The 13,841-nt window shown below is 37.8% G+C and overlaps 1 protein-coding gene across 1 annotated transcript in view; it reads left to right on the forward strand.

Annotated features, from left to right (window-relative positions):
* CTNND2 (catenin delta 2) overlaps nt 1-13,841 on the forward strand; it is a 723,110-nt gene that overhangs the window by 624,803 nt on the left and 84,466 nt on the right. Inside the window, exons 13-14 of the mRNA XM_067291004.1 lie at nt 1,774-1,891; nt 5,254-5,439. Of these exons, the coding sequence (XP_067147105.1) occupies nt 1,774-1,891; nt 5,254-5,439 (304 nt within the window). The remainder of the gene's footprint in view (nt 1-1,773; nt 1,892-5,253; nt 5,440-13,841) is intronic.

Genomic DNA, 13,841 nt, shown 5'->3' on the forward strand with positions numbered 1-13,841 from the left:
TCTACATCTGTTCCTCCTGCAGCAGCAGAGAGAAGAAGCAGTGAGTCTAGGGGCCAGAAAAAAGAACAGGACAACACAAAACTTGCAAGCCATTGTGGAGGAGACATTTCTGATGTATGATGAGGGGTTAACTAAGCAGTCTCAAGGAGAATGGAAAGCAGTGCAATTGTATGCTAAGGAGATAAAGTAAATATTTTTCATATTCCTGGGCTGTATGTTTTCATGGGGCTATCTGCATAGGTGAGGGGAGCAGTACTGAATTATCAGACCAGCAGTGTGGGAAAGCAGAACTAATTAGGACTGTGTGGGGATGCAAGTATAGATTAAAAATTATGTGTGTTTAGGGAGCAGAATCAATTAGGAACCTGCCTTTTAGGGACTAAGGGATTGTCCAGTTCTACGATCATTTAATCAGGAAAATTATTTGGTGCTTTGTGGGACCCACAGAGGTTAGGATGGGAAGAAGTAGGCAGAGTAAAAAGAGAATTGAAAGTAAATCTATCCTTAATTTGTCTCACCTTCCTCCATCCAAAATTCATTCCCATCTCCCAGGATTCTTGTCCTCTTTCCATCTTTAATGCAAAGGCAACTGCATAAGGGGAAGAGAGTGCCTTATCTCTTCCCCAAGCCAAAGAGCCGATGCTCTCCCTCCCATTTACATACATTGGTATTAAGTACTTAGGGCTGGTGTGAAGTATTATCTGTTCTTCCTTTGTATTAACTTTAGGAGTAGGGAGAGAGGAGCTACAGAGGAGCACCTCAAGAGAGGGAAGTCTGCTCCTGCTAAGGGAGACTTATCTGAAAAGTTTTACCCCATTCCTAAGATTGCTAATTCAGCCTTTCCAAACTGGAATTGCCATGCAAATTTGAATGCAGTTTTTCTCAGAAAGCTTGATGTTAACCAGTATAGATTCTGTATATGTACACTTTCACACATATGTCCTTCTTTATGAGTCACTTTTTGAGCTTTATAACTCACACTGTCATTCAGTAAATTTTGTCTTAGTTCCATTTTTATAAATATGTTCAGAAGCCCTTCTGGCCCTCTGAGAAACACAAATTGTTATAGTAAGCTTATGTTTTAAATTTTGCAATGTAAAACAACACATATAATTACCCAGAGAGAAGATTGGGGCATTACTGTTCTCCCAAAATGAGAGAGAGAAGGAAACGCTCATGTAAAATGAGAAGCAAGAGGATGGAAGCATTACCATTCCTGAGCAATATCAGGTGTTTTATGTTATGCTTTGATAATACTAGTCTCTCAGGTTAAGAGCCCTGACTACTGGGCTTTTCAAATCATAGCAGACTTCTTTGGCACAACCTCTAAACTTTTCACAGCCTGATTTTTATGGACACAGTGCACTTTTTCAACACACTTTCTCACAAAACCTACTTTACTCTAACCTACTCTTAAAAAAAAAAAAAAGATGGAAAGAAAAATGATCAGCCCCTCTCCAAATGCTGGTGGGCCACAAGTCTTTGAGCTCAGGTAGGGCCATCCTGGCCGGAGCCTCAGCATTTTCTTGCAGGGGAGCTGAAATTTCCGTTTGTTCCCCTCTGTGTTACATTTACTGAGCTCATTCACAGCTGTCTTCATTATTCACAGCTCTGAACTGATGAAAGGAGAAAAAAAGCAAATGTTTTATACGTATGTTAATTGTGAAAATGTTTTACTACAGGAGGTGGATAATGAAGTTGTGAAAGTAGTAATGAAGTTGTGAAAGTAGTAATGAAGTTGTGAAAGTAGTAACCGTTGCTGTTGTTTACCAGGAATGTCAGCTCTGCTGGAGAGGAGGCCCGCAGAAGGATGAGGGAGTGTGATGGCCTGACAGATGCATTGCTCTACGTCATCCAGTCTGCTCTGGGGAGCAGTGAAATTGATAGTAAGGTTTGTCATCTTTGTCTTTTCAGGAGAAAGAAATCCAGGTCCTCAGGGTACCTCAGGAGTATCAAGTACCCAGTAGGAACCAGAAGTAAAAACAGTGTGGTGGGCTTACAAGACAAACAGAAAAGAGTGAAGTGGTTGCCGTTGAAAAAAGTGGGCAATTAATAGGCAATTCCACAGCATTACCAACATTACTTTTTCTTTGAAGAGGATCAATAAATGCTTTTTAATAATAGCTGTTTTAGGTCGACATAAAAATACATCTTTAGTTCTCTGAAAGTACTAGAATATGAACATACTTCTCCAAAGGTGAAAGGTACTGCTTAAATGAAATGACTTCAAGGAGTTACATATTGAAGATTTCTAATATATGAAATACATTAAAGTATTTCAGAGAAGGAGAAAAATGCTAGTTTCAAATATATTTTGCATTCAGTATATGGCACTGAAGTAATTACAGCTGTTGCTCCAGAACAACCTTTGTCCTTTTGCAATCCCCTAAGAATTTTATAGCAGGAGAGCAGCCTTCTACACAGCAAAATTTTAAAGCCTACTGGGCTAGTATTTCTAAATTATCTTTCACAGATAGTTGTCCGTAGACCTATGTGGATTTATAGACTGGAGAGGGAAAATCTCCAGAACTTTATGGTTGCTAGCCTGAACCAACTGGATGGATTTTGTCTATATGTTCAGGGAGGGAGGGAGGAATTATGAAAGGTTCGTACCACACAGTGCAGGACTAGTGGCCTGTGGGTGTTTTTTTGTTTTGTTTTGTTTTTTAATCATAACCCAGCAGTCTATAGTCAGTCTTCCATTAATAAAAGTTACTGATAAGTGAAGGAGACCGACACACAAGGTAGGCACCACACTTGAAAGAGACTTCAGAGCAAACTCAGCTGCTGTCTGGTGCCAGCTACCTCCTACCCCTTCCTGTCACCTCCTGCAGAGCCACTCGGGAAACATGGGGGTGTTTTTTGCTTCATTAGCTTTGGAAAAGCTCCCTGATTCAGCTTGTCAAATAGAAGGTAAAACTTAGAAGGCTTCATGGAAGAAGAGTGGGAGGAGGATTAAAGGGGAGGAGGGAGGAAGTCAGTTTACACCCCCTTCTCACAGCTCAGCTGCTGTTCTTTCAGCCATCCCTTTGTAGGTGACTAGACTGATTTCAGGATTGTTTTACTGTTAAAAGGTCTAAATAAGGAGCATAGTAAGCTCCTGGTTTTGCCTCTTATAGTTAGTATAAACTGTTGCATTTATACACTAATTTGGAGCTGTTATGACTTGTAAAACTGTGGGCAAAATCATATGGAGAAAAAATGAGGACATGACAAAAAAATGATTGTCCCTGCCTTGGCAGTTTTAACCTCCTGTTTTACAGATTTTTAACTGTATGAGATAAAGCAATTGTGCAGTTAAATACAAAATAACATTGTAGCCGCATATCCCAAAGCAGAATGTGATTTTAGTTGGACCGCATATTTAAATAAGTGACTCTAAAACACTTTTTAATCTAGCTTCAAAAATGGTGCTAGTGTAACAAAAAATGAACTTCTGAAATTGAATCATAAATTTTGTTTTCCAAATGCTATGATAATTGTGCTATTAGACAGTTTATAAGACTGCTGTTGACAAAGAACAGAATTCTGGTCCCTGCTCTTACAAACACTGAAAGAGGGCATGGAACTCACAAGCATATGTAGGATTGCTGCTAAAGTTGCACCTCATGTGGGTAAAGTTAAGAATGCCTAAATCTTAGCAGCACTAGGAACTGAAGTTGTGGGGTTTATTATAAACTTCTAATAAGAAAAAGCTATGATACTTCAAGTTAAAACATTAAAAATGATGAATTAGATATGTTTTACCTAACAAAGTTACTATTCTTAATCTGCATTTGATCAATTAAATAAGAAAGACTCCTGAAGTCATATATAGGCCTCTTATGGTGACCCTTTTAAAAACACCTGTAGGTCTAAAAAATAAAAGCCCATTAAATTCAAAACTACAAATCAAAGAGGAGTAAAGTTTGGTTAAGTATGTGAATTGAACCTGCTTTATAGGCTTGTGCAAGTTCATCTTAATGAAAAAGGTATCTGTTGCATGTGTAGCCTAGATGTTTGCTTCTCAGTTTTTAGTTTGAGATAACATTGTCCTCACAGTGGACTCAGCTAATTTGTTTTTGGTATAGATGTGAATTTTAACTGTGACGATTATTATTCCTAAAAAGGTGAACCAAAATTTAGGATGCTAATAAACAAACACACACTTCAATTTCTGCACATTATAGCTGTATAGAAGTAAATTTAGCAATTAAAAAAAAAAAATCCTGTCCAGTTAAATCTGAGTTCAGTATTTTATGTCATCTCTAAAACTTCATGTCATCTCAAAAACTGTGGGCCAAATGCATACCTGGCATAAGCTCATAAAATATGTGAAAGTAAATGAAGTTACATCTTTTTACCTCACTGTATAAAACCCCTGCTTTCTGTGCCTCCAGAAAATCAAGTGCATGTATTTCTCATGAGGGATAGTCAAACCAAATTGAGCCAAGTAAAGGAGTAGGCTTCAACTGAGTCTAAACTAAACTTCTTTTAGACTTGCAGAAATCATGTTGAATTCTCAATGCCCTCTTTTTCCTGCCCTGGGTCTCACTCCATTTCTGGGTTCCAGACAGCATCATATGCAGAAGGCCCAATGGATCTGGGGGACAAACAGATGAAAGGGAAAGACTGGCCACAAGTTATTTGCAGCCTGGCTAAAAGTAGTAAAAGCAGGAAGACTCCTGAGATTCATAGTCTTATTTGTCAGACACAAGAAACTTGATGTGTTTATATCCATATTATGCTACAAGCACTTGCAAAACAGAACCCAGACCTCATTTTCTGGTAATTCTCACAGAATTGAAACCAGAATGAAAGGTTTTTGGTGGTAAAAATACTATTGCCATGTTGTGTTTGTAGCGTTTTGTATTCACTGAGGTGGAAGTTAGCTTATGTTCTGTGTGTGCATAGGTTCTCTTGATCATGCTTTTTTTCCTCAGCTTCTGTTTTCACACTGGACTCCAGCATGAAGTTCAGAAACATGATAAAAAACTGATGAAAAAATACTGTCCAAACTGCTGTTTTTTCCATAAAAGGAGGGTGTGAGGTCCTGCCAATTCTTCTGAATCTTTTAAGCAGTGGTTGCCTAGGAAGCACTCAGAAAAGAGTAGAAAAGAATTGTGCTGGGCAAATGCATGTGCAAAAATCAATGATATTCCTTCTGCTTTGTATACAGAGTGAACAAGGGAGGAATTTTAACGTTTTTTCTCACTTTGTGTGTGTGTGTGTGTGTCTGTGTGTGTGTATGTATTTTTTTTTCATACTTTTCAGACCGTTGAAAACTGTGTGTGCATTTTGAGGAACCTCTCATACAGGCTAGCTGCAGAAACATCTCAGGGACAGCAGATGGGAACAGATGAACTTGATGGATTACTGTGTGGTGATACCAATGGAAAAGATGCTGAAAGTTCAGGATGCTGGGGGAAGAAGAAGAAGAAAAAGAAATCCCAAGATCAGGTAATGAAAGTTACTTGCAGCTGCATGCAATTAGTTGAAGTACCCACCTTTAAAATATAAAAAGTTAACACACTGTATTAGAAATAAATTGCATGATGCACAGTATGTGGAAGCATTACCATTGTTAATTAGCTGAGAGTTTAAAGCAGAGTATAGTTCTGAAATAACTACAGAAAATATATTTGCTTAACAGAGTTGCACATTACACAGTGGCACGTAGAAACTGTAGTCATGGGTACACTGTGAATGCCATAAATAAATACTGTAAACAGCTCAGTCTGTTACAGGGAACTATTTATATTTTAAAGTGAAAGTCTTAAAATTGAGATGTAATCTGCATATACTTTATGCTGTCCTTCCACTGTCACATCTGTGTAGAGGGGCCTTAATACAAACAAACATCAGGCGTGTGTGTGTGTGTGTGTGTGTGTGTGTGTGTGTGTGTGTATTTGCTTCAAAGTTAGTCTCATACTCTGCCTCTACAAGTTAAGAGAAAACTGTGCAGGACAGAATCAAAGATTATAAGTGAATATAAAAAAGCACGCATAGTTTGATATATTTAATGTTGTTACCAAACAAAGGTTATGAGAAGTACAGTCTTCATATGTTCCTCAGATTATCTGAGGTGCTGTGGGTGGGTTGATTTAAAAGTGTATTTATTTCCTTATTTTCACATTTTAAATAAAATTTGGGCAATGCTGACAGAGTGATATTACAGAAGAAGACCTTGTTGTATCAGTGCACACACACACAATGACAATGGCTAATGACTTCCAAACTTTTTTTCAAAGACCTACGGTGGCAGGAGGCATTTTTCCATCTCTCTCTACAGACTTACTCCTTTCTATTGCCATTTATTTCTGCTTCAGATGGCTCAAAGACAGTATGCCTTTGAGTCAGCAGTTAGGCACACAGGGTTTTGGAATAAATTTTATGAACCATTATTGAAAATATTCTTGAAGTTGTAAAGGGAAATTCTGTTAATGTGTAAATGTTATAGGGACATTAACAGATTAAGATTCAGGTATTGAAAAGTGCAGTCATCAGAAAAATTGCATTTATTATGGCCTTTTGTTGAGTTTCATGTATTATGCTGCAATGAAATCAAAAGTGTCAAAGCAAACTAATAATTTTATCCCATAAAGCTATCATCCTTGTCCCTAAATTAACAGGTCCCACAAATAATGCTTACAGTTATCCAAAGTGAAGGTCCAAAAATAGCATGTGTGAATATGAATAGGTCATACTGTAACTCACCTTCCTTATTTTTGATGCTCTGCTTACCGACACAGTAGTACTGTATAAAGTCTTTTATAACTTTTCCTTCCATCTTTCTTCTGTGATTTCTGCATCTCTGGCTCATACCTTCAACTTCATAGCACTGATTATTTCATCATTCCTGTCGTATTTCTGTGCACCTTAAAGGCTATGTGTAAAAGATCTTCTTCACTCTCCTCCAGGCCAAAGAACTCATTTCTTTTGGCTGTTTTCCTTTTCAATAGACATGCTTCTGCCTGGTCCTAGATATACGTTGTTTCTACGATCATTCATTATCGGCATACAGCATGGTAAAAGCCTCTTAAAATCTGCTCATGTCAGATTCAGGAGTATAATATCAATATTAAAATCCAAAGGAGACTAGAACTGTGCACTTCCTTTCAGGTTTACGTTCACTAGACTTTTCTGCAGCAAGGAAATAAGTTTTGAAACCTTTTCAAAACCTTTCCAATACTAATTTTGCAGTGCCAAGAACCACTTTGTCTTAGAGATATCTCTCCCTCTTGACTGTGTTGTGGTCAGGAATATTTTCTAATTTTTCTAATGATTTTTCTCCCTTTTTTTTCCTTGTCCTTTCCTTTAAAACCAGACAGCCTACCCCATCCTGCCTTTGGATACCAGTTCTCACCTGTGGCTATTATTCTTCCAGTTCAGCAGGATAAGAGAAGACCACAGTATTTGCACCTTATGCAGAGCTTATTAGTCTTACTCTGTAATTTTTGACTGTTGTTGACCATGCCAAAGGTATTTTAAAATATTTATCAGGTTAAATATAATACTACTAACAACAAATGTGACTGAGGTCTATCATCAAGATCACCATGCCAGATAGAAAGAGATGGAAATTACATTAAAGGTCTCCCAAGTTGCTTTGGTAAATGGAGAAAAAACCAGAAGAATATTCTTCCTGTAACTGCATCTTTATATTAATAGCATAGAGCTCGACTCCCAGCTCAAGCTATGTTGTAAAGGCAAGGAGTTTTGCCCATTTATTTTGCAAAAATAAACACATACAGTTATTCAGTTGCTTTCCTTTCTGGAAACCACCTAGTCCAATTACATAAAGAATGGTCTTTCTGCTTCACTGGCTCTATGACGATCCTGTAGTTTTTCAGGATCCCCAGTATGTTCATTCCCACTGGAAAGCAGGTCCACCTGGAAACACCTAACCTTTCTCTCCCTCTTGACTGTGTTGTGGTCAGGAATATTCCACTTACTATTTTTGTGCGTGCTTAAAGAAATCAACATTCTTGTGTGTTTTATGCCAAGAAATCGTCTTTAACAACTGCATTGTCTTGTGTTTCTCAGCTTAGTCAGAATTCCCCCTCTCCAAATTAAACTTATCTATGCTTTCTGCACATTCCAGGATAATGTTTTCACATGTCCTTTCACAGTACATTGTCTCCCTACGTGCTGACTGATGCCTGTGTTTTACACATGCATACATATTTTTTGATGTTAATCTCATCATTTTTCTGCAAGATTGATAAATTTAAATTTTTGCAGGTAATGGCTTTCATAATCTCTTTTCAGATGCAGTGCTTAAGCTATTACCAGCTGCCTGTTCCATCCCTCACAACAGAACGTTTGCTGTCCTCGTGATACTATTTTTAGAGAGTTCATTCCTTTGAGTGCATCAGCAGGGAAGCTTTTATCCTCCTAAATACCTCATGATATAGTTCTGAAGATCACTCTAGTGACTGACAGAGTTTTACATGTAAGATATACATGTGGAATCTTAAGAGGATGCAATAATTTAAAGTATGTGAAACACTTAAGACACTATGCATGGCCAAGAAATTGCATTCTGTGGAAGGAAATCTCAAAGAAGAAATGGAAGACAATATAGATATAAAAGTAGTCAGTTACCCAGATGCCTCATAAAGACATTGGGTTGAACTTCAGGCTATTTTTAATGAATTGTTCATGCTGGACAATACATATTAAGTTACCTGCCTGGGAAGTTATTCACAAACATAAAAACAGGGGTTTTTTAGGCACCTTATTATTGTCATTTACAGATACAGAAGTTGTGCTCAGCCCAATATTAGATCAGTTTGACCTGTTGTTTTACCTATGTGATTTCTTTAATAATCTTCAAAATTTTACCTTTCTTGTTACACAAAACACAAGAGGCACACATATTTCCAAGAGTCATGACACCTCAGGAGAGAGGAGAGGTTCCACTTCTACAGCCTGCTACATTCCATGTCCCTAGAAAATATGCGCTGATGGTATATGTCGCTTGCTTTTTTGGCAGTGCCATAGAGTTCTTGTATAATAAAACTGGCTGTGTCTCTGCAGAAGATCAGGTTTACATAAAAAGGTGATTAAATGTTTAAATTTTAATGAACTCAGTTGTGAGATTTTCCTATTATGGTAGACTTCAGTCAGTAGGAGTTCTTTCACTTGCTTTCTCAAGCATATATTTTCTTGCACTCTTTCTGAAGGGAGCAAAATGTGGGGATTTGTGGGGTCTTAATTTTTAAAGAAAAGTATTCAAATGATCTAGAGATGTCTACTAGCTATCAAAACTACTGGAATTGGGCAATAATGCTAAATTTATCATTTTAAATGATCAATGTGGATAAAGTCATAGTTCTCTATATTTCAGAAATTAATCCTATGCACAATTGGGGAGCTTTGTTTCTAAAACCGGAAAACAGGAGAAACCTTCTGTAATATTAAAATTGCTTTCTCATTAGTTTTCTCTGTAAAGAAAGTAAAAGTTAATTTCTCTGTTTTATGTTTTAAGAAACAATTATCCCATTTTTTCTAGGATATATTTCACTTGTAGCTGCACATAAGTTTGTTAACAAAAAAACAGATCTGAGCAGTGATATAAAACATGCCTTTCTTTTAAGGGTATTTTAAGAACAAATTAGAAAATATTATTCATTAATGACATCAGTTGTTTATACCAACTACAACTTTTTACATCAAATGAACCTGCAACTTGAAATCAAATACAAGATGTATCTTTGGTTGATAGTCAAGCCTTAACGATACCTTTCAAATGAACTTACTTAAGTTCCCTTGGGATCACAGGAAACAAATGTTCTCCTTATTTCAGGATAAATGGTGGTTTCATTAAAGGAATCCACAATCCTTCCTCTGTTGAATTCTTTGCCAGAGCTCGGAGAGGCTCCTGAGGTACATACTTTGCCACATGAGTCTGCTGCCCAGAAAAAGCAAAATCTAGTTCTAAAGATTTGCAGTAACGCAGGTATGTGTGATCATTGGTGTTATCTATGGAAAAACAGAAAGTAAAACTTCATTAAAGGCTTCATGAAAGAGAAGTGAGACTCATTTGTCTTTATTTGTGTCTCAAATACCAAGGACTGTATTTTCTTCCTTCACAGCTGTTCTGTATATTCCCTCTCTGCTGCTTGCCTGTGTTCAGCTGTTACTGAGTTCACATCACAGCAAGTTACCCAGCTTCACCTCAGCCACTGTAGTCATCAACCTCTCTGCTTTGTATCCTCTCACTTTCCAGATGGAACCAAATTTCTCCACCTCGGAAAATGTTGTCACTTCCAGTAGTATTCTCACTACTGCCAATAGATTTATTCTTTCAGCTGTGTGAGAGGCAAGGATTATGACAAAAGCAATTAAGGAAAGTAAGGCACGCAGTCCAAATTCAGGAAAAGAGAGAGTTTGGTTTGGTTTCTTCACGTTATGCAATATTATACATATTAGCACTATTTCATGTCTTTTCCTTTTCTCAAAAAGAAGAAGCAGGCTTACTTCTTGGCTTTCTTACACAGGCTTCAAACCCCTCTTGAGTTCCTCATCTGTAATGCTTGTCAGCCCAGAATCTAACCCAAAATCTGTTTTTGCTTGGAAGTGGCACTTCTGAAATGAGCCTGTCCTCTTTCACCTTCTGTCAGGAGCCTTGAGGTATAACAGCACCATTTCAAGTTAAGGATTATGAATTGACTGGCACCCCTCTTTAGCATCCTAGCTAAATAGGCTGTAAATTCTTCTGTTCTATAGTAATGAAGCTGCAATTTAAGTTTATGTTGCAAAGAAGCATTTCCTTTCACTAACTGAAGAATCCAGGTAAAATAGCATGCTTAAGACAGAGAGAATAACTTTTCCAAATGAAGAGAATAAAGCACATTTTGAGCAGCATTGTACCACTTGTGGAACTGGTCAGTGGCCTGCCTGGTCAAGGCGTCCATGTGATGTTTCGCTAGTAGTTCAAGCTGTCAGATACGCTTATTCGTGTGGTGACACCTCTATTTACCAAGTGTATTTTAATGCTACACTTAAGTGCACCAAATGAAGAAGCCCAGAAACAGAGACATGGCAATTGTTGCTGGTTTTAGTCAATAATCTGAGCTGAGATTTGGGGTGAAAGACTGCGTTTCCAGTATATTCTGCTCAGGAAAGGTATTTCTGTTCACTTGTAACTTTCTTGTCTTGTCTGAGGTGGTTATGCCAGGTGTTGTTTAGCAAGAAATCTACTGTCTTGAGAACTGCTTAAGATGCATTTTAGCAACTGTTTCTAAATTCTTGCTTGCCTATATAGAAGCATCTTATAAGCACTGGGAATCTCTTTTTATGCTGTATGACCAAGTTATTTTGAAAGTTAAAACTATAGGGCTGTTAGATATAATTTGTTTTTGTTAGTTTGTGGAATGTAGTGCAAAGCCTGTTAGCTTCAGTTACCTATGGAGACGGGTGAGAAGAAGGAGATGTGGTTAGGTGCCAAGGATCCTTGCCTCTGGACTGAACTGCTTGCTGCTCTGTTTGGGAGGGGTCTGGTTTTAAGCAAAGGACAGAATGCTCAAATCCAATGAAATTATTTTGCTTAGCTAAATGTAGTAATATAAAAAATTGAACAGTCATTGAAAAATAGTTTAATCTGGAGTATAATTTAGAATTATTCATGTTTCATATAAATAACACAGGTTCTAATTTAGATGTTTTGAAAGCATTCCAAACACCTTTCCCAAAATTGTAAGCATTGCTGCATCAAATGCGGGAGGCTACCATTATTTATCCAATAAACCGTATCCAGAAATCGCACAGTTTTTTCTGACTACATGTGACTGGATCACAGCAATTTTGCCCTCTTCCACACTACTTCTGTAGACTCTGTGTCATTAGGCACCTTCATTTATCTTCATCACCTTTCGGCCTGAAATTTGACTTGGTTTATATAATGGCATTCTTGTCTCCTTGGTATTAACTGTATGGGTTCTCATCATCCCTGAAAGTAAGTTTTTGATGTTGTTGAGTATTTGTTGCTTAACTTTAGATTTCTGCTCTTGAACAATGTTTTTTCAAGGAGATGGTTGGACTGGTGTGCCTGGGGACAGCTGGCACAGGCTTCCACAGCTGCATCTACAGCTATGTGAAGGATGAGAAATCGCTGTTCTCTTATGGGGGCATGTTTGTTTAAAAGTCTTTGAAATTTCATAAATGCTTTGGTAAGAACTATTAAATTGGTGATATAAATTTTGTCACTGCTGACACAAAGAACATAGCTACAACATTATCAGACTATCTCAAATGCCTAGGATCATTGGGCATTGATGAAGATGGTTTTGGTTTGGGGGGGTTTCCCAGATGCTCTTTTTTTAGTAGTTAGTGGTGATGTTTTTTCTCATAGTCTGGTGGAAGGGAAAATAGATATGTTTAATAATTGAAAATAAAAACACTTACTGTTGTTTTGATATAAGAGAAAAAAACCTGTGGTCATGAGATATTCCTTAATAACAAACCCCACCAACTTGAGAGTGGGTTGTCAGTACAAAAGATGCAAATATAGAGAGTGCACTTCTCTTACTTAGTAGAAACCTTTCCTAATATTCTGTATAATCACACTGTAAACATGGATTTGCTTTCATTAAAATGAGAAATAGGAGGTTAGATAGTCTATTAAGTGTCATGGGAAAGTATCTAGGTGAGCAATCTTTTTTCTCCTCTCAGAATTCTCCAGTAATATGAAAACTTCAGAAATTTCTTAGAAATACTCCCTTACTCTCAAAAGTTTATTGTTCTCAAAGATCTTTATATTCAGCTTTTTATTCTTCTTGACTTTCTTCCTTTCTTTGCACCAGTTTCAGGAAATGAGAGATTTATATCTTGCCCACATAACTTAAGAGTTTGTCAGCTCCAACCACAATGTATGTGGGTAATTTCAGCTGAAGCAGGGAAGGCTGGAAGGAATATTTGTTTATGACTTTTTTTCTCCTTAACATAAGCTAGGAAGAGTAATTGCATACAGCCTTCCTCTTTATCAGAGGCTCCTACTGCATCCACAGCCTGTCTCAAAGCTTATTGATCATTCCTGATGGGCTGCAACAATACAGTAACTGTTCCAGTAATTCACTGGGTAGACTCGTTTAGCACACAGCCTCAGTTCATTAATATTGAGCAAGTTGAACTACAAAGCAGCTTCTGCCACGCTTTAGCCACTGTTTGAGAAAATGTACTGTAGTATCATTTGGGGGGAAAATACTTTTTTTTTGCTCAGGCAATTGATGTATTTCTTTATGAATTTTTGAAGGGTAAGACAAAATACATGGGTGAAGGTCAGGCATTTAAATATACTTTGCCATAGCTTCTTTTCTGACCTGTATGAATCCTGCATGCCCCAGCAACAGTCAAGCTGTTCAGCTGCAGGCACTGGTCTCAGCTAAGAGGAAGATGCCAGAAAACATTAAGCCCTTCAGTGAAAGTTAGGCTGAGATCACACATGCAGCAGCATAGGAGAGCTAAAACATGGGAGACAGGGAGTGCAGGTGTAGTCATGGTTGCTGACACCTTCTACCTCCCAGGTGGGCCCAGAGACCGGCTACAGTGCCACCTCTTCTGTCACCCTTTATCTCATGACTTTGAAGAGGACACCGTAGGCAGAACATGCATCTTATGCATGATTGTCACTTAAACCCTCCGTCTGCCTGCCACTCAGCTGCTTTAGGCACATGCAGCAAGTCCAAAGAATAATGCAGGAGGCTTATGCAATGCCACTGGAGTTACTGCTCCTTTCGTGCACATGCGTGTGCAGTACCAGAGATTTCCATCACCCTTACAATGACCCTGAAGTATCATAGTATCTTAAAAAAGGTCTCCTGCATACATTTTCCCTCATAGTTGGTAATAAATTAATG

The sequence above is a fragment of the Apteryx mantelli genome, chromosome 2, assembly GCF_036417845.1.
Source record: "Apteryx mantelli isolate bAptMan1 chromosome 2, bAptMan1.hap1, whole genome shotgun sequence".
NCBI lineage: Eukaryota > Metazoa > Chordata > Aves > Apterygiformes > Apterygidae > Apteryx > Apteryx mantelli.